The following is an 18,219-nucleotide window of genomic DNA, read 5'->3' on the forward strand; positions in this document are numbered from 1 at the left end:
TAGCACGTTCAGCCATAACCTCCGGTGTATAATCTTCCACGAATCTGATCATCTTCCCAGTGTAATCGATCATTCCTACAAACGGGTATGACGGATTAAAAGCTCCTTAGTATGAAATTCATGAAAACATAAAATAACTGACCTGGGTCACTCTCCCAACTTTGATTTGGGGGCCAGCAACCGGTGGGCATGGTCCAACTTAGGCACAGACAGCAATAAATCAGGGAATAGCTGCTTCAGAAAGCTTGCAAAGAACTCATTGGGGAGTGCACCTTCAATTGATTCTTCAAGACCCAGAATACATAGGTTGTTCCTTCTGTTTCTGCTTTCCAGGTTGGTAATCTTCTTTGTTAACTTTTCATTAGATAGTGATTTTTTGCAGAGCTTACTCATGTCTTCTAAGTCCGCTTCCAGTGTCGACAAAGTTTCTTTATTCTCCTTAATTCGCTTTTCATGTTCGATTAGAGTTTGTTAAATAGTGTCCAACTTGACATTAAGATGTTGAAATTCCTCAGAGGGTTCTGTTCTTTGCTTTTTATGGAAATCTCCAATTGATTCCAAAGCGGTTGGAGAATCATCTTCTTTTCCTTTTGCAGAAGCTTTAGTCTTTCTCATAGACCTGATAGAGCAATATTGAGATTTATAATAAAGTTTCAAAAAACTGGTAGGAAACAAAAAGATAGATAAGGTAGGAGCAAGTTCAAAAAGATGTTACCCCATCGGCTGCCAGCAGGGCTGTCCTCACCATTTCTTTCTACTGAGAACTAATAAGCACAACAGAAAAAAAGGCATTTGTTTTGAGTTCATACCAATTACATCAACATGTCAACAAAAGCAGGTGGCAACACAGTCAGGCATTGAGTTGGAAATGGGATGGTCTGAACAATTCACAGCAAATTATACACCAAACAAATTTAATCAGAATGCAGAGTATTTAAAGTCCAAGGATAGAGAAAGTGCTGCAACTTCACCCACTCAGTGTTTCCCCATAAAAATGTAGAAAGAGGATAGTTACATCAAAATTCTGTGGATAGGATCATTTATGCTCACTCAGAGTGGGTTATTAGCCATGGAGTAACCCAATCTACATGGATATAGAGTTGAGATCGTATGTAATCTTTCTTAAAAATCATTTGGGTTTATTTGCTGCTAAATGATGGTTAAGATGAACACAGGGGAGTTTAAGTCCCTGGGATTAATAACTGTACACCTCTTCCACATCTTGCCATATAATCGTGTACCCCATTACAGCACCATAACTAATAGAACAGTAGAATACAGTAGGGCCCTTTGGCCCACTGTGTTGTGCCGACCTACAGAAATCTACTCCACAGTCTAACCCTTCCCTCATACCGAGCCACAGCCCTCCATTTTTCTTACTTTCATTTGCCTATCTAAGAGTCTGTGTCCCTAAGTACTTCAAATGTCCCTAATCAGTCACCATCCATCACCCCCGTACCAAAGAACTCTACTCCTTCAGAACTAGATGACTGCTGCCCGGTGGCACTGATACAAATCATCATGACGTGCTTTGAGTGGCTGGTAATGACACATATTATAACCTCCCTTCCTGGCACATTGGACACTCGCCAGTGTGCTTACTGAAAGAAATGCTCGACGACAGATGTGATAGCATCTGTCATTCACATGGCCCTGACACACGTAGAAAACAAGGACACTTATGTCAGAATGCTGTTTCTGGATTTCCGTTCAGCGTTCAAAACTATTGTCCCACAGAACGAGCTCTACTCCTCAGTCTAAATCAGGGGTCCCCAACCTTTTTTGCACCGCGGACTGGTTTAATATTGACAATATTCTTGCGGAACGTCCAAGCGGGGCGGGGGGCGGGGGGAGTGTTCAATTTCACTCAAGTTCAACAGTGCATGACAGGGAATGAGGAAAGGTGCAGCTGACTCATATCGTTTCCTAGCGGCCCAGTAGCACAGGCTTTGCGGCCTGGTACCAGTCCGCAGCCCGATGGTTGGGGACCACTGGTCTAAATACACCACTCTGCATCTTCCTAACCAACAGACCTCAGATAGTCAGGATGCACAGCCGCTCTTCCTTCCCCAACATCTTCAACACAGATGCCCCCCAAGGGTGTGTGCTGAGCCCACTGCTGTGCACTCACGCATGTCTGCACGGCCAAACACCCGAGTAATCACATTGTCAAGTTCACCGATGGGGCTCGTCACCAACAACCATCTCATAGCCTACAGAGAGGAGGTAGAAGGGCCTGAGGCCTGGTGCCAGGCGAGTAATCTCTTCCTCAATGTCAACAAGACATGTTGGTGGTTATCAACTTCAGGAGAGCTCACATCCCCTCTTTACATCACAACTTTGCAGTGGCAACTGTAAGCAGTTTCAAACTCCTGGGAGTGCACATCTCACACATCCTCTCATGGTAGCAGAACACAATCCTACACAACCAGGAAAGCTCACCAACACCACTACTTTCTGAGGAGGCTCAAGAGAGCTCGACTATGTACTTCTCATGTCATTCTACAGATTCGCAGTAGAGAGCATCCGAACATGGTGCATCACTGCAGGGTGTGAAACTGCATGGTACTGGACAGGAAGACTCTACAACGGGTAGTCAAAACTGCCCAGTGCATCATTGGCACCAGCCTACCCACCATTAAGAACATATGTACAGAAAGATGCCAGGAAAGAGCCAGTAGCATCATGAAGGATCCCAACCACCCTGCTTGTGAACTGTTTGTCCCATCCCATTGGGGTGGAGGCCACGTGGCATCAACGTCAGGACCACCAGGTTCAAAAAGTTACTTTACCAAGCAGTAAGGCTGATCAACACCTCGAGCTACCAACCCCCCACTCAACACCCCACACCACCGCTACTTTATCACTTTCTGTCAGCCACCTTGTGTATATGAAATCAATCTATGTATATAAGCTATCTTATGTATTTATATTTTTATTGTGTTTTATTTGTGCTGCTTCGGATCCGGAGTATCATTTTGTTCTCCTTTAGACTTGTGCACTGGAAATGATATTAAATAACTTAAGTCTTAAATATATCTACCTCTACCACCACCCTTGGCAGTGCGTTCCAGGCACCGTCCACTTTCTGTGTAAAAAAGAACCCCTAAACTTCCCTCCACCCACCTTAAGTGATGTCCTCTAATATTGCCCATTGCCGCTCTGGGAATAAGAAGTTAGCTATCCACTCTGTCTAACCTCTCATAAAATTATAGACTTCTCATTCTCCTTCACTCCAAAGAGAAAAGCCCTAGATTGCTTAACCTTTCCTCATGAGAGATGTTCTCTAGCCCAGGCAGCATCCTGGTAAATCTCCTGTGCAGCCTCTCTAAAGCTTCCATAGCCTTCCTATAATGAAGCAGCCGGAACTGAACACAATACTCCAAGCGAGATAGATTAGCTAACTGAGTGGTGTTGCAGCAACAACATTCCACTCAACATCAGTAAAAATTGATTCAGAAAGGGTCAGACAAGGGCACACACACCAGTGCTCATCGAAGTATCAGAAGTGGAAAGGGTGAGCACTTTCAAGTTTCTGGGTGTCAGCATCTCTGAGGACCTGTCCTGGGTCCAACATATCGATGCAGTTACAAAGAAGGCACAACAGCAGCTATACGTACTTCATTAGGAGTTTGAAAAGATTTGGTATGTCAGCAAAGACACTTGCAAATTTCTACAGATGTATTGTGAAGAGCAATCTTACTGGCTGCTTCACCATCTGGTATAGGGGTGGGGGCACTGCATGGAATCGAAATAAGCTACAGAAAGTTGTGAACTCAGTTAGCTCTATCATGGGCACTAGCCTCCCCAGCACCCAGGACATCTTCAAGGAGAATTGCCTCAAAAAGATGTCATCAGTTTTTACTGATGTTGAGTGGAATGTTCCTGCAACACCACTCAATTAGCTAATCTATCTCGCTTGGAGTATTGTGTTCAGTTCCAGCTGCATCATTAAGGATCTCCGCTACCAGGACATGCCTGCTTCTCATTGCTTTCATCAGGGAGGAGGTACAGAAGCTTGAAGGCACACACTCAATGATTCAGGAATAACTTCTTCCCCTCTGCCATCAAATTTTTGAAGGGACATTGAACCCGTGAACAGGACCTCACTAATTTTCTCTTTTTTTGCACTACTTATTTAAATTAACTATTGTTATTGTGTGTATATATATATATATATATATATATGTGTGTGTGTGTGTGTGTGTGTGTGTGTGTGTGTGTGTGTGTGTGTGTGTGTGTGTGTGTGTGGTGTATGCGTGTGTGTGTGTGTGTATATATATACACACACACAGTCTTTAATTTACAATTATTATTATTATTATTGCACTGTACTGCTGCCGCATAATAACAAATTTCATGACATATGTCAGTGATTCTAAATCTGATTCTGATTCTCAAGTGTTCAGCTCGGATCACCTCATTATAGGAAGGCAACCAGAAACTCTGTCACGAAAAAAATGATTTGCACTTTGCTTTCAAGGTATCACAATATTTTATAGTGAAATTAGTAGTTTTATATTGCACTTACATCTGGAAATATAGCAGCCAATATGTGCACAGCAAGCTCACACAAAGAGCAAACTTCCCATATTTGTGTTGTCAGTTGAGCAGTAAATGTTTTGCACAAGGCTGCAAAGGCTCCTCCCATCTTTCCCAAGCCACTAAGTGGAATATTTTGAGCTTTTATAATCTGATACGAAAGATTGCCTCTCCATCAGAGTGGCATTCGCTCAAAATTGCATGGTTACCTCAAGTTTTCAGTTCAAGACCTTATTATCTCTTGTGTTCAGGATAGTGTGTGTGACTCATTGAGCTACAGCTGCCACCTTGTGTGGGACCACTTAACATACAGGAATGTATTGGGCTCAGGGCATGCTTTTGCCGCACCTTCCATGATGGAACTTTCTGAACTTCTTTTCATCAGCTATCATTGTGGAAAACTTCTCACTCTTTTACTCCACCGAGGAAGATCAACTCCTGAGCTACAACGATCTTCGTCACTTCCAAATCATTTGGAACATGGTTGATGACAAGAGAGAGGTAGGTGACCAAGAGGGATAGCGATTAAAGCTAATAGCAACCAAGAGAGCTAATGGTTAAAGTATCAAGGAGTATAAATGCTGATGTACTCTTCAGGATATGCACTAAAGGGTGAGAGGGGATGGAGGCGGATGTGACAGAGGCATTTCAGAGGCTCTTAGGCATGAATTTGCAGTGAATGGAGGAGATACAGCAGGCAGAAGGGATTAGTTTAGTTAGGCATTTAATTATTTAATTAGATTGGCACAACATCATGGGCCAAAGGGCCAGTTCCTGCTGTATTGCTCTACTTTCTTTGATGTGGAACAAAGAGAGAAAGTTGGAGTGAAGAAGGATTCACGGGTAGCTATAATGAAATGCCAAGATGTATGGAATAATATTTTGCTTGTGGAACTTGGAAGTATAAGCCTGTGGGTGTTGCTGAAGCGTGGTGCAGTAGCCGTTAATGACCATGCAACGATTAATCACAGTAGTCAGTGCCCACTGCTGTGTGTGCAATGATAATCTAGTTATAGACTGGGCAGCCCAGAGGAGGTACAGTAAGGGTGCAGAGAATGAGCTTATCAATTAAATGAGAGATGGTTTACTGGTTCAGTATGTTGAACCAGACCACTCTAGGTCTAATGAAAAGGGTAGTTCAGGGATATTGGAATTGACCTAGTTTGGTTTGAAATCAGGCTCTTAATCCCAAACAAAGTGAACTATGAAGATGCAAGACAGGAGGTGGTTTGGAAAACATTAAAAGGTTTGTTAGTAAGCCAGCAACAGCAACTTTTAAGGAATTGACACGTCATTTAAAACAAATGTATCCTTTTGTAAACAGTGAGAAAAATAGACCAATCACAGCTAACAAAACAAGTTAAAAGTCTAGGGTAAAGGCACATACTGTTGCCAAAAAAGAAAGAAGTAAAGTATTTTAAGACTTCAGAACTCAACATAAGACAAAGCTGTGATTGATCCAGCAAGGAGAGACAAACCATGTGGAGGCATCCCAGATAGCAAACAGGTTCTGTTTTCACAGATATCTGGTATTTTCTCCATGCATCAAACAATACACAAAAATCCCATGATATGGTAACCATTCCTCCATAATATTGCCATGAGTGGCAATATAAGGCTGGTAAGAGAGAACAATTGCTAAAAGTGGAGAGAGAGGAAACTTATTCATAACAGCGAGTGTATATCTGTACATTGCAATTTTGAATTTAATGTTATTGAGGAACTGTCTCATATATGGGGGTGTCTGTAAGTCAAGTGTTTGTAACTGGGAATAGCCTGTAATATTGTTTTGATGTTTTGAAGAGATTATCAAAGTTTAATGTGAGACCTGTCAGACTATGCTGGGAGAAATTGTGAAAATGGGGAAAAAAAATACAGATGTTGGAAATTTGAAATAAAAACTGAAAATGCTGGGAAAGCCAGTACCTGTTGTTTTTGTTTCAGAAGGAATTACAGGACTGAACAAGGTCTTAGGCACCCTAGCTATCTGTAAGACTTTTGCACAGTACTGTATTTGTCAATGTGGAATAGAGAATGAGTTTGTAAGTCTGGGGGGGGCAAAGGATGTTAGGAATGGCGAGAGTGGGGGGGCCGTGGGAGGGGTACGAGACAAGTGGTAGAGAAGGAGTGCCGGGGTGGGGGGGTGGGAGAGGGTGCTGGAGTGGTGCAGTGCAGACACACCCACACCCAGCCCTGAGACACCAGGCAAAGTCATTTGATTCCAAACAATTGGTTTATTGATCATTACAGAATATCTCTCTGGTGCTTCCCGCTCCTCCCCTCTCCCTTTCCCCTTTTCCCAACCAATATCCCCCTCTTACTGCCCCCTGACCATCCTCATTCCACAATTGAGACCTATATCAGAATCAGATTTATCATAAATCACATATGTCATGAAATTGGGTTTTTGCAGCAGCAGTAGTACAGTACAATATATAAAATTACTAAATACTGTGCAAGAGTCTTATGCATCTAGACTTTTGCACAGTACTGTATATGAAAACAATATGGAAAACAAATCATTTGCGTCTGTCTTCACTGAAGAAGAAACAAAAGACTTTGAAAACAATGGAGAACCACGTGTTTAGGGGGAATAAGAAGAAAAATGTAATTAGTACAGCTAATAGAAACCTTGGTTAAAACCTGAGCTCAGGTGCTATCTGTGTGAAGTGTACACATTCAGTCTGTTGTGGATTTCATCTGGGTGTTGCAGTTCCCTTCCACATCCCAACAGTGATAGGTTGATTGATGTAAATTGCTTCTCTGGTAAATAAACGTGGAACGGGGAAACTGATCGGAACGTGTCTTCCAAAGAACCTAGGGTTTTTCTCTTTGGAGCAAAGGAGGATAAGAGGTGACATAATAGAGGTGTATAAGATTGTTTGTTTATTTATTGGGATACAGCGTGGAATAGGCCTTCTCGCCCTTTGAGCTGCATCACACAGCAATCCCTGGTTTAAACCAAGCCAGAATAATTTATGACCAATTAACCAACCAACTGATACATCTTTGGACTGTGGGAGGAAACCAGAGTATTTGGATGAAACTCAGGTGGTTGCAGGGAGAACGTACAAACTCTTACAGACAGTGGCAGGAATTGAACCCAGGTGATTGTGCTAACCATTATGTTACCATGCCACCATTACAAAGAAGCATAGCGTGGATAGCCAGCATCTTTCTTTCCCAGGATGGAAATAGCTAATACTAGAGGACATCCTTTTAAGGTGAGTGGGGGAAGGTTTAGGGGAGCTGCCAGAGCTAGGTTTTTTACGCAGAGATCTGCAATGTACTGCTGGGCTGCTGGTGGAGGCAGATACATCCGGGACATTTAAGATGATCTTAGGCACGTGGGTGAAGAAAAATGGAGGACTACGTGGAAGGGAAGGGTTAGATTGAATGTGAAGTAGGTTAAAAAGTCAGTACTAACAAACACAAATGAAAAATATACAGTGTGAACTGTCAAAATGGATTGGAAAGTTTGGAAGGGAAGTTTCCTTAGTGTTCTCATGAAGTAACAGAGAGCATAATCAAAATCAGGTTTAATATCACTGGCATATGTTGTGAAATTTGTTGTTTTGTGGCAGCAGTGCATTGTAGTACATATTAATAATGAAACTATAAGTTATAATAATGAAGTATATATTGAAAATTAAATTAAATACGTAGTGCAAAAAGAGAGGAAAAACAAATGCTGAGGTAGTGTTCATGAGTTCATTGCCCATTCAGAAATCTGATGGCAGAGGGAAGAAGCTGTTCTTAAAACACTGAGTGTGTGTCTTCAGGCAGCTGTACTACCTCCTTGATTGTAGCAGTGAGAAGACGGCATGTCCTGAGTGATGGGGGTCCTTAATGATGGATGCCGCCTTTTGGAGGCATTGACTTTTAAAGGTGTCCTGTGTGCTGGCGAGGCTAGTGGCCATGATGAAGCTGGCTGAGTGTACAGCTTTCTGCAGCTTTTTCCAATCCTGTGCAACCACTTAGAATGCTCTCCATGGTAGCAGGCAGCCGTTGGACCCAGGGGACCATGGGTTTGCGCCTCTAGTGGACTGTGACCTCTCCAGGTTGCAAGCCCGAGCGGGAAGATTTGAAGAACCAGCTGTTGCCCATGCAGCAGGTTTCCCCTCTCCACTTCACTGATGTAGTCCAAGGGGAGGGCAAGCACTAATACAGCTTGGCACCTGTGTCATCGCAGAGGTTGCCAGAGTGAAGTTGCAAACAACATCAAACTGCCTTAGGGACCCCAGCTCCGGATCTCTTCCTCGGAGTTTACTTCCAAAGCCTTTCCCATGTGTGGGTATGGCCGCAAGGCAGGGGAGGTTTAAAATCAGACTTTTCCTTCTCCTAGGTGGGCTGCCGTCCAAGGCTGATGGGCCCCACCTGCCTGAAGCAACTAGTTTTAAGGCACCAGTGGTCTCTCTTTGCCCCTTCTCTTGTCAGTAGAAATGGTTTTCAGAGCCCTACCAGATACACTATCAGGGCCTAACATCTTGCAGGGGTTCATCTTCTTGAAAGATGCTCTGATGTCGGCCTCAGACACAGAGGTCACATGCTCATTGGATGCTGCAGTGATTCGCATGGATGTCGTTTTATTCTCCCTTTCAAAGCGTGCGTAAAAGGTGTTAAGTTCATCTAGGAGTGAAGCATCACTGCCATTCCCCACTCTTGTACACCTCCTTTTCACCATATGAAACTCAGCCAACAATAGTGTGAGGGGGGAATGAAGTAAGAAACTGAAAGGAGATAGGTGGAAGAGGAAAAGATCTGAAGAAGAAGAAGAAGAAGGATGCTGATAGGAGAGAACAGTGAAAAGGGAAGAATGACGGAAATCTTAAGGAAGGTGATGAACAGAAGACTACAATCTGTACAGATTGGTGATAACATCTCCTCCTCACTGATGATCAACACTGGTGCACCTCAGGGGTGTGTGCTTAGCCCACTGCTCTACTCTCTCTATACCCATGACTGTGTAACTAGGCATAGCTCATATACCATCTATAAATTTGCTGACGATATAATCATTGCTGGTAGAATCTCAGATGGAGACGAGAGGGTGTACAGGAGCAAGATATACCAACTAGTGGGGTGATGTCGTAGCAACATCATTGCACTCAATGTCAGTAAGACGAAAGAGCTGATTGTGGACTTCAGGAAGGTTAAGACGAAAGAACACATACCATCCTCATAGAGGGATCAGAAGTGGAGAGAGTGAGCAGCTTCAAGTTTGTGGATGTCAAGATCAATGAGGATCTAACCTGGCCCCAGCATATCGATGCAGCTATAAAGAAGGCAAGACAACGACTATACTTCATTAGGAGTTTGAATAGATGTGGTACGTCAACAAAAACACTCAAAATCTTCTATAGGTGTACTGTGGAGAGCATTCTGACAGGCTGCATCACCGTCTGGTATGGAGGGGCTACTGCACAAGACTGAAAGAAGCTGCAGAGGGTCGTAAAATTAGTTGGCTCCATCTTGGGTACTAGCCTAGAAAGTACCCAGGACATCTTCAGGGAGCGGTGTTTCAGAAAACAGCATCCATTATTAAGGACCTCCAGCACCCAGGACATGCCCTTTTCTCACTGTTAACATCAGGTAGGAGGTACAGAAGCCTGAAGACACATACTCAACGATTCAGGAACAGCTTCTTCCCCTCTGCCATCCATCTATATTATGTATTGCATTGAACTGCTGCTGCTAAGTTAAATTTCACGACACATGCCTGTGATAACAAACCTGATTCTAGTTCTGAGGTGAGGAGAAGAGAAGGGATGAGAGAGGAACCAGAACAGGGAATGGAAGAAAGAAGGAAGTGGGGGAGGAGGAAATTACTGGAAGCTGGAGGAGTTGATATTCATGCCATCAGCTTAGAGGCTGCCCATACAGAATATACAGAATCTTCCAACTCGCATTTGGCCTCATCACGGCAGTAAAGGATGGACCGACATGTCAGAATCGGAATGGAAAGTCAAATTGAAAAGAGTAGTGACTGGGATATCCTATCTTTTGCAGCAGACAGAACAATGGTGCTTGACAAAGTGGCCCCTGAATCACAGTCTGACAGTGGGTAAACACTGAGATGGGGGTTTCTGCAGGAGGTAAACTGCAAAGGGAGGAACTGGGTGGTGGTGTGCATATAGAGGCTGACTGGGCAACGTGGAGCAGTTTTGTAAACACAGGTCCACACTGGCTGAGTTAGTGGTGACCTGGTTACCTGTCCCTTGCTCCACAGGGTGCTATCCCAACTTCCCGCGTCAAGTTCTTGCTCCGCTTGCTGCGTGGGCGGTTGGAAGTGGACCTGGACAAGGACAAGCTATTGTTCAAGCACATGTGCTACGAGATGGAGAGGCTGCATAATGGCGGAGATGTCACATTTCACGATGTCCTCAGGTACAGCGGGAGGCATCGCTGTAACTCACTGCACCACGGTGTCAGTCCATTGACATCAGAGCCAGACCTCAGTCTCTGGAGGAAAGAGTTAAGGAATGACTCAGTAGGCATCAATGGGTTTGGAGTGGACAAACACTAACAAGGTGCTCTGCAGTTCCTCACCCAGGTGACTGTCAGCTGCTCACAAACCCATCAGCTCTGTCACCAAGATGAGCATCGGGTGTCTGGAAGCACAACCATCTGCAGGTTCCCCTCCAGAATTATAAAAGTATTCAACATGGAAACAGAGCCTTCAGTCCAACTCATCTATTGCAGCAAAGTTGCCTAACTTAGCTGGTGATATGACCCACATCCCTATTGCACAGCATCCGGACAGAGTGAGATCAATCCATTCTGTCCTGTTCCATCAACCAACATGCTCCTTGGCTGATCTGGCTCTCTCTCCCCTTGTTTTTGCACACCCATTAATCCACTCCCCTAACAATAATCTATGGTTTCTGTTTAAAAGCTTCCTGTGAACTGTCTAAGATAGCAGATCTTTAGGAGGAGAGAGCTTCAGACCCCCCCCCCCTCCACCCAACACAATTACTCTCAGTGTGAGAAGGATCTGAACTGGCTGATGTCTTCCTTGAACAGCTAAACTCAAATTTTGCCCCCCCCCCTTTGTCCTCGGTCCCATCCATCAGTGGGAGAAAATTTTCTTCCCACTCCACTCCCACTACCACTCCCCGCCTCACCCTCTCTCTCCAACTCCACCTCCCACCTCCCTCCGCACAGAGGACCCTATCCCAAACAAACCAACCTGGCTTCACAAATTAGCCATCAGTTTACATTTAAAACATAAGCTGTACCAAGTAATTCTGCTTTCCACAAAGTTTGCTGAAACTTGATGTAATAATTTGTGTGAGTAATAAACCAAGCTCCCTTGTCTCTGCTCAGCATGCTCTCCTACAGATCAGTGGACATCAGAAAGAGCCTTCAGTTGGAGGAACTACTGGCCAGGGAGCAGCTGGAATACACCATTGAGGAAGAAGTGGCCAAGCAAACAATACGAATGTGGCTGAAAAAATGTTTGAAGCGCATCAGAGCAGTAAGTAACTCATTTCTTCCCCGTCTCCCCCCACATTATCCTCCCCGTAAGATTTCTTTGACCCTATCCCACTGTGTTAGGAAATCATTGAATAGGAGCCACTTCACACTGAGCCTTGGTGAGACCACTGTGGCCAGTTCTGCTCCCTGTGCTACAACAGAGGATTTTGGCACAGAAGGTGTAATTTAAACACTAGTTTAATTTGTCATATGGACATTGAAAGATAGAATGAAATGCATTATTTGCATCAACGACCAGCAGAATCTGAGGATTGTGCTGGGGGCAGCCCGCAAGTGTTGCTGTTCTTCCGGTGCTAATGTAGCATGCCAACAAATTACTGACCCTAACCTGTATACCTTTGGAATGTGGAAGGAAACTGAAACACCTGGACGAAACCCACATTGTCCCGGGAGTAACATGCAAACTGCTTACAGACGGGCGAAAATTGAACCCCAGCCACTGACACTGTAAAGCATTACACTAGCTGTTACACTAATATGGCACCTACTTAGTGCATTAGTATTGTTTAATATGTATTCCAATCTTAATACAAGTGATGTACTCTTGAAATGTTACGGTGCTACAGCCAGTTTATGGACAGGGAGATGATATCCATGTCATAGAGTCACACAGCATGGAAAGAGGCCATTCAGCCCACCAGTGGACCCCTATCCATATTAATCACATCTTCCAGCACTTGGCCCGTAACCTTCTATGTCTGGGTGATTCCAGTGTTCATCTGGACAGCGACTCTCTTTCCTCACTCACTCCAGCAGTGCATTCCATGTTCTCACTGTGTGAAGATGTTTCCTCTCAGATCTCCTCTAAATTGCCTTTCTGTGCTATCCTCATCGTCTTATACTCCTCAGTCATGTCTCCTCTTAAGCACCTCCATTCTTGGGAGAACAGATCAAGTCTTTTCTAATCCCTCCTCATCACTGAACTGTTCCATCCAGACAGCATCCTGGTGAATCTCCTCCACACAGTCTCCAGGACTATCACACCCTTCCTCTAGTGTGCTGACCGGAACTGCACACAGGACTCTAGCCAAGGTCTGACCAAGGTTTTATAAAGTTGGAGTATAACTTTACCCTTGTATTTATTGCTCTGACTGATGAAGAACAGTGTCCCAAATGCCTTCTTAACCAAATTATTGATCTGTACTGCCAGTTTTAAAAATCTTTGGACTCACACACCAAGGTCCCTCTGTTCTTCAGTAGTTCCTGGGACCCCACCAATGTCCTGGCCTGATTTGTGCTCCCAAGTTCCATCATCTCACATTTATCAGGACTAAACTCCATTTGCCTTTTCTCAGCCCATTTCACTAACACAGCGACATCACCCTGTGGCCTTAGAGGGTCACGCTGTGACATCATCACCTTTATTACTACTGGTATAAGTTAAAGTTAAATGTTGGCTGGAAGATGGGTAGAACATTCGGTACCTGTTCCTCAGAGGAATACCAGGGGATCTTTTACACCTGGAGGCACTTGAGATGGCAGAAGCTGGAATCTGGATTGACAAACCATCTGTTGGAGGAACTGTCCTGAGACGTGGTTTTAACCAGAAACATTAACAGTTCCTTTCCTCCTATACATGCTGCTAAACCTGCTGAGTTCCTCAAGCAGATCAACACACACAAGATGCTGGAGGAACTCAGCAGGTCAGGCATTATCCTTGGGGAGGAGTAAATACTCACCGTTTCACGCCGAAACCCTTCTTCAGGGATGGTCCTGGCCTGAAACGTGACACGGCATTTTGTGTGTGTAACTCTGGATTTCCAGCATCTGCAGAATCTCTTGGAATTAAGCTTTGCTCCTCCAGCAGATGGTTTGTTGTTCTTTTACATCTGCCTGAGTGGCTCAGCTGAATGCCTGACCCGTGCCAGTGCAGTACTCCCACCCTGGAGAGATCAGTTTGCTTGCAGGGAAGGGGGTGGTTTCCCCTGAATCTCCCCAATGCCCATCATTGTTTGCGGGAGCATGGTGTCCACCAACTCCCCGAGCATAGTCTCCAACGTTCCAGCGGCGACCGCTTGGCCATCGAACACTCTGGGCTGTCCTGGTGGGTGAGGAGGGGGAGGAGGTGTGAGGGGATCTGCAGGGGGCACCCACTTCTTCCTGACTGACCAGCTGTTGTCCACCGAACCCAGAAGCAGCAGCAGTCGTGCAGCATCATCCACAGCCTGCGGGAGAGCCAGCAGCAGGAGCTCAGCAGGTTTCTCATCCCCCCCAGCATCGAGACGACACAAGCCAGCGAGGAGATGCTCGCCAGCAACCAGGACAGTGAGGTCCAGCCAGAGGTGGGTCCTCCAATGTATTCACTCAGACAGAGGCAGGGTGAGGGCGGTTTCAGAACATTGAGTTGTAGAGAGATTCTGTTACGCAGGAATTGTTTTCCCTGGAAGGGGTGACCTTGACCTTGCAAAGTTTTAAAAATTCCTAAGGAGCAGAGGTAAGATGGATGGTCACAGAGATAGGGACTCACAAAATAGTGGACACAGGTTTAAGGTGAGAGGGGAGAGACTTAAAAGGGGTCCTGAGGGACAAGTTGTCACACAGTCACTTGTGATATTTTGGCATTTCTTGCTTTTGAGGAAGTGGGGGTGAGCAATCGCCTTGAACCTTCTTATGAAGGAAGTCCTACAGTGCTGTTTGGGAGGGATTCCAGCATGCAGACCAGGAAAGAGTGAAGAAGTTGTGATATATTTCTAAGTGGAGATGGTGTACAGCTCAGAGCTAAAGCTGATGGTATTCTCCTTCACCTACTGCCCTTGTCCTGCATGGTGGTGGAGATCACAGGTTTGGAAAGACACGTTTAGAGGGTTTTAACAGCGGGTAGGAGTAACTCAATCTTTAATAGTCAATGATGAACACCTTCCTTGAAAGTGTCCTCGTAGGATATGAGTTCTATTCCTTTCTGGGCCACTTTAAGCAAATTTGGGTAAAGTTACCACTCTGAAATGTGGGGAAAATTATGTCCGAAATAAAGGTGGCGAATCCACTGATTTGGATAAGCTTCAAATTTCCACTAAAACTAATCTAAAATGTAAGATCTTCCTTCAACCACCACAGCCCAAAATCTACTCTTCTCTCCATTATGAAGTTCTCCTTGTTAAATATCAGGTGGCAAGTTGAGTAATTTTATGAATTCAGCTGAAAATGAGTTTCCAAACAAAAAAAATACTGATTTTAAATTGGGTCACCCTAATGTTAAGATTACTGAAAAAGACTCAAACAAAAACTGTGCTGAGCCATTGAATAATTTCATCAGTGAATAATGGTCAGTCTCCCAGTGACTTGTACATCACTATAAAGTAGAAGTTTCCATACTGAGTAGCACACAGAAAATGCTGGAGGAACTTAGCAGGTCAGGCAGCATCGATGGAAAGGAATGAAGAGTCGATGTTTTGAGCCAAGACACTTCAACAGGAATGGGCAGAGCACTCTGTCCTCAGCAAGGACCTTTACCTTTGTGCGCCTTCAAGATACGTCCCAATGGTTTCCATAATGTGTCAGTGAGCACAATTTGGAGTTTGCACCCACGATGGGATTGGTGGGATCTTGTAACCTTGACCTGGGGAAGCGACACCAGTAATGTAAGGCATGGTTTGATGTGGACCAATTGATTCTTGATCCTGCCCAAAAGATCTCAGGAACAAGCAGAAGTGGTTCTACAAAGGTTTAAAGTGCCTGAATCCTCAGCACTGATTCAGCTGATGCCTGAGTCAGTATTAGTGGGAGCTTCACACAGGCACCTTGGGTGCTTGGTCAGAGTTTCAGATTGCAAATCAAGAGTGATCAGAACTTAGATTTCTCTTGCATCTTCACAAGGGTACTTTTGTGGAAATAAAGGTAAAGGTTTATTGCAAGAGAATGCATTTGCTTGTTGAGTCAACTGTTAGACTGAATACCACAGACATGCTGGGACCCTAACACTGTTACAAAGCAGATACACCAGGTTACTTTGCTGTGTCCACACACACATACAGAAAGAACCATGTTAGACCAAAAGACATTGGAGCAGAATTATGCAATTTGTTCTATTGAATCTGCTCCACCGTTCAATCATGCTGATGTATTATTCCTCTAACCCCATTCTCCTGCCTTCTCCCCATAACCTTTGACACCCTCACTAATCAAGAACTTAAAACTATAGCTTTATTCTTACTTACAAGCAAACTAAAGCTGCCTTGTTGGGTTTGGAATAAATGTTTTGATTACACATTGGGGCACTTTGCTGTTAAAGTTACTCCATAAATAGAACTTGTTGGCGGGCCATGTGCCATATTGTGAAGCAGTTCATACCCAAATGCAACAGGACCTGGACAATATCCAGGCTTGGGCTGACAAGTGGCAAATAACATTCGAACCAGGCAAGTGCCAGGCAATGACCATCTCCAACAAGAGAGGCTCTAGCCATCATCCCTTGACGTTCAGTGGCATCACCATCACTGAATCCCCTACTATCAACATCCTGTGGGGGTTACCATTGACGAGAAACTGAACTGGTCTTGCCATATAAACACCATGGCTACCAGAACAGGTCAAGGTTAGGAATCCTGCAGTGTGTAACTCACCTCCTGATCCCCAAAGTCTGTCCACCATCTACAAGGCTCAGGTCAGGAGTGTAATGGAATACTCACCACTCACCTGGATGAGTGCAGCTCCATCAACACTCCAGAGGTTTGGCACCACCAGTACAAGGCAGCCCACTTGACTGGTACCCCTTCCACAAACATCCAATCCCTCCACCATCATCAAACAGTGGCAGCAGTGTGTACTATCTACAAGATGCACTGCAACAACACACCAAAGTTCCTAAGGCAGCATGTTCCAGACCCTCGGCCACTACCATCTAGAAGGACAAGAAGTCGTCAAGTCAAGTTTATTGTCATTTTGACCATAAGCTGCTGGTACAGTACACAGTAAAAATGAAACAACCTTCCTCCAGGACCCTGGTACTACATGAAACAACACAAAACTACACTAGACCATGTGAGACAGCACAAGGCTACGCTAGACTATGTAAAACAACATAAAAACTACACTAGTCTACAGACCTGCACAGGACTACAAAAAGTGCACAAAACAGTGCAGGGCAGTACAATAATTAATAGACAAGACAATAGGCACAGTGGAAGACAAATTACAATATAATAATAAATTATGTAGATGTCAGTCTAGACTCTGAGTATTAAGGAGTCTGATGGCTTGGGGGAAGAAACTGTTGCACAGTCTGGTCGTGAGAGCCCGAATGCTTCGGTACCTTTTGCCAGATGGCAGGAGGGAGAAGAGTTTGTGTGAGGGGTGTGTGGGGCCCTTCACAATACTGTTAGCTTTGCGGGTGCAGCGTGCGGTGTAAATGTCTGTAATAGCGGGAGGAGAGACCCCGATGATCTTCTCAGCTGACCTCACTATCCGCTGCAGGGTCTTGCAATCCGAACAGCAGATACCTGGGAGCACCACCACTTGGAAATCCTCCTCCAATTCACTCACCATCCTGACTGGGAAACATCACCATTCCTCCATCGTCACTGGGTCAAAATCATAGCGTTCCCTCCCTAACAGTACTGTGGGTGTTCCTACACCTCGGACTGCGGTGGTACAAGAAGGCAGCTCATCACCACCTTCTCAAGGGCAGCTAGGGATGGCAATAAATACTGGCTTAGTTGATGGTACCCACATCCCGTAAATGAATAATTTTTTTTTAAATTGATATCCGCGCCAGCGTAGGCCCAGAGTCTCTGTTTCCTGGGGTTCACAGTCAGTGATTTAACAGCAGTGGTTTATCTATCAGTAATGGTCACTCATCTCTCCTGCAGACCAGTAGTCAACAGCAGCTGCTGAGTCCAACACACTCAGACCGAGGCGGGTATCGAACTGACTCTGGAGACATCGGCAAGCCTCAGAGGAAGTTTGGTCAGTGGCGTCTCCCATCAGGTACTTTGGGGAATTCTTGGGTGTTGACATAATGACAGTCAGGAGAAAAGACAATGAAGTGAGCCAGGCAATCAAAAAGTGGTGTGTTCCAGGTAAATGTCGACACTTGCCTTGTCCATTCAGGGACTAGAATGACCCCCACCTCCCCCGCGTTGGTCACAGAGAGCTTGTGGTCTCCACACTAGGTACCATCACGCTCCTAGGGGTACATAGACCTTTCATTTGGTGGTATCAGTGATTCTAAAGAAGGGAAGGATG

At 44.8% G+C, this 18,219-nt stretch overlaps 1 protein-coding gene across 4 annotated transcripts in view; it reads left to right on the forward strand.

Moving 5' to 3' along the window:
- Window positions 1-18,219, forward strand: part of nalcn (sodium leak channel, non-selective) — a 192,635-nt gene that overhangs the window by 167,524 nt on the left and 6,892 nt on the right. For 2 of the 4 annotated variants that reach the window (XM_063048374.1, XM_063048376.1), the window contains 5 exons: window positions 4,928-5,043; window positions 10,772-10,929; window positions 11,869-12,019; window positions 14,172-14,321; window positions 17,844-17,961. In XM_063048374.1, coding sequence (XP_062904444.1) covers window positions 4,928-5,043; window positions 10,772-10,929; window positions 11,869-12,019; window positions 14,172-14,321; window positions 17,844-17,961 — 693 coding nt within the window. Of the gene's footprint in view, window positions 1-4,927; window positions 5,044-10,771; window positions 10,930-11,868; window positions 12,020-14,171; window positions 14,322-17,843; window positions 17,962-18,219 lie in introns of those variants that run through there. The other 2 variants (XM_063048375.1, XR_010018015.1) reach the window with 2 other exon arrangements.

This window comes from Mobula hypostoma, chromosome 5 (genome assembly GCF_963921235.1).
Source record: "Mobula hypostoma chromosome 5, sMobHyp1.1, whole genome shotgun sequence".
Lineage (NCBI taxonomy): Eukaryota > Metazoa > Chordata > Chondrichthyes > Myliobatiformes > Myliobatidae > Mobula > Mobula hypostoma.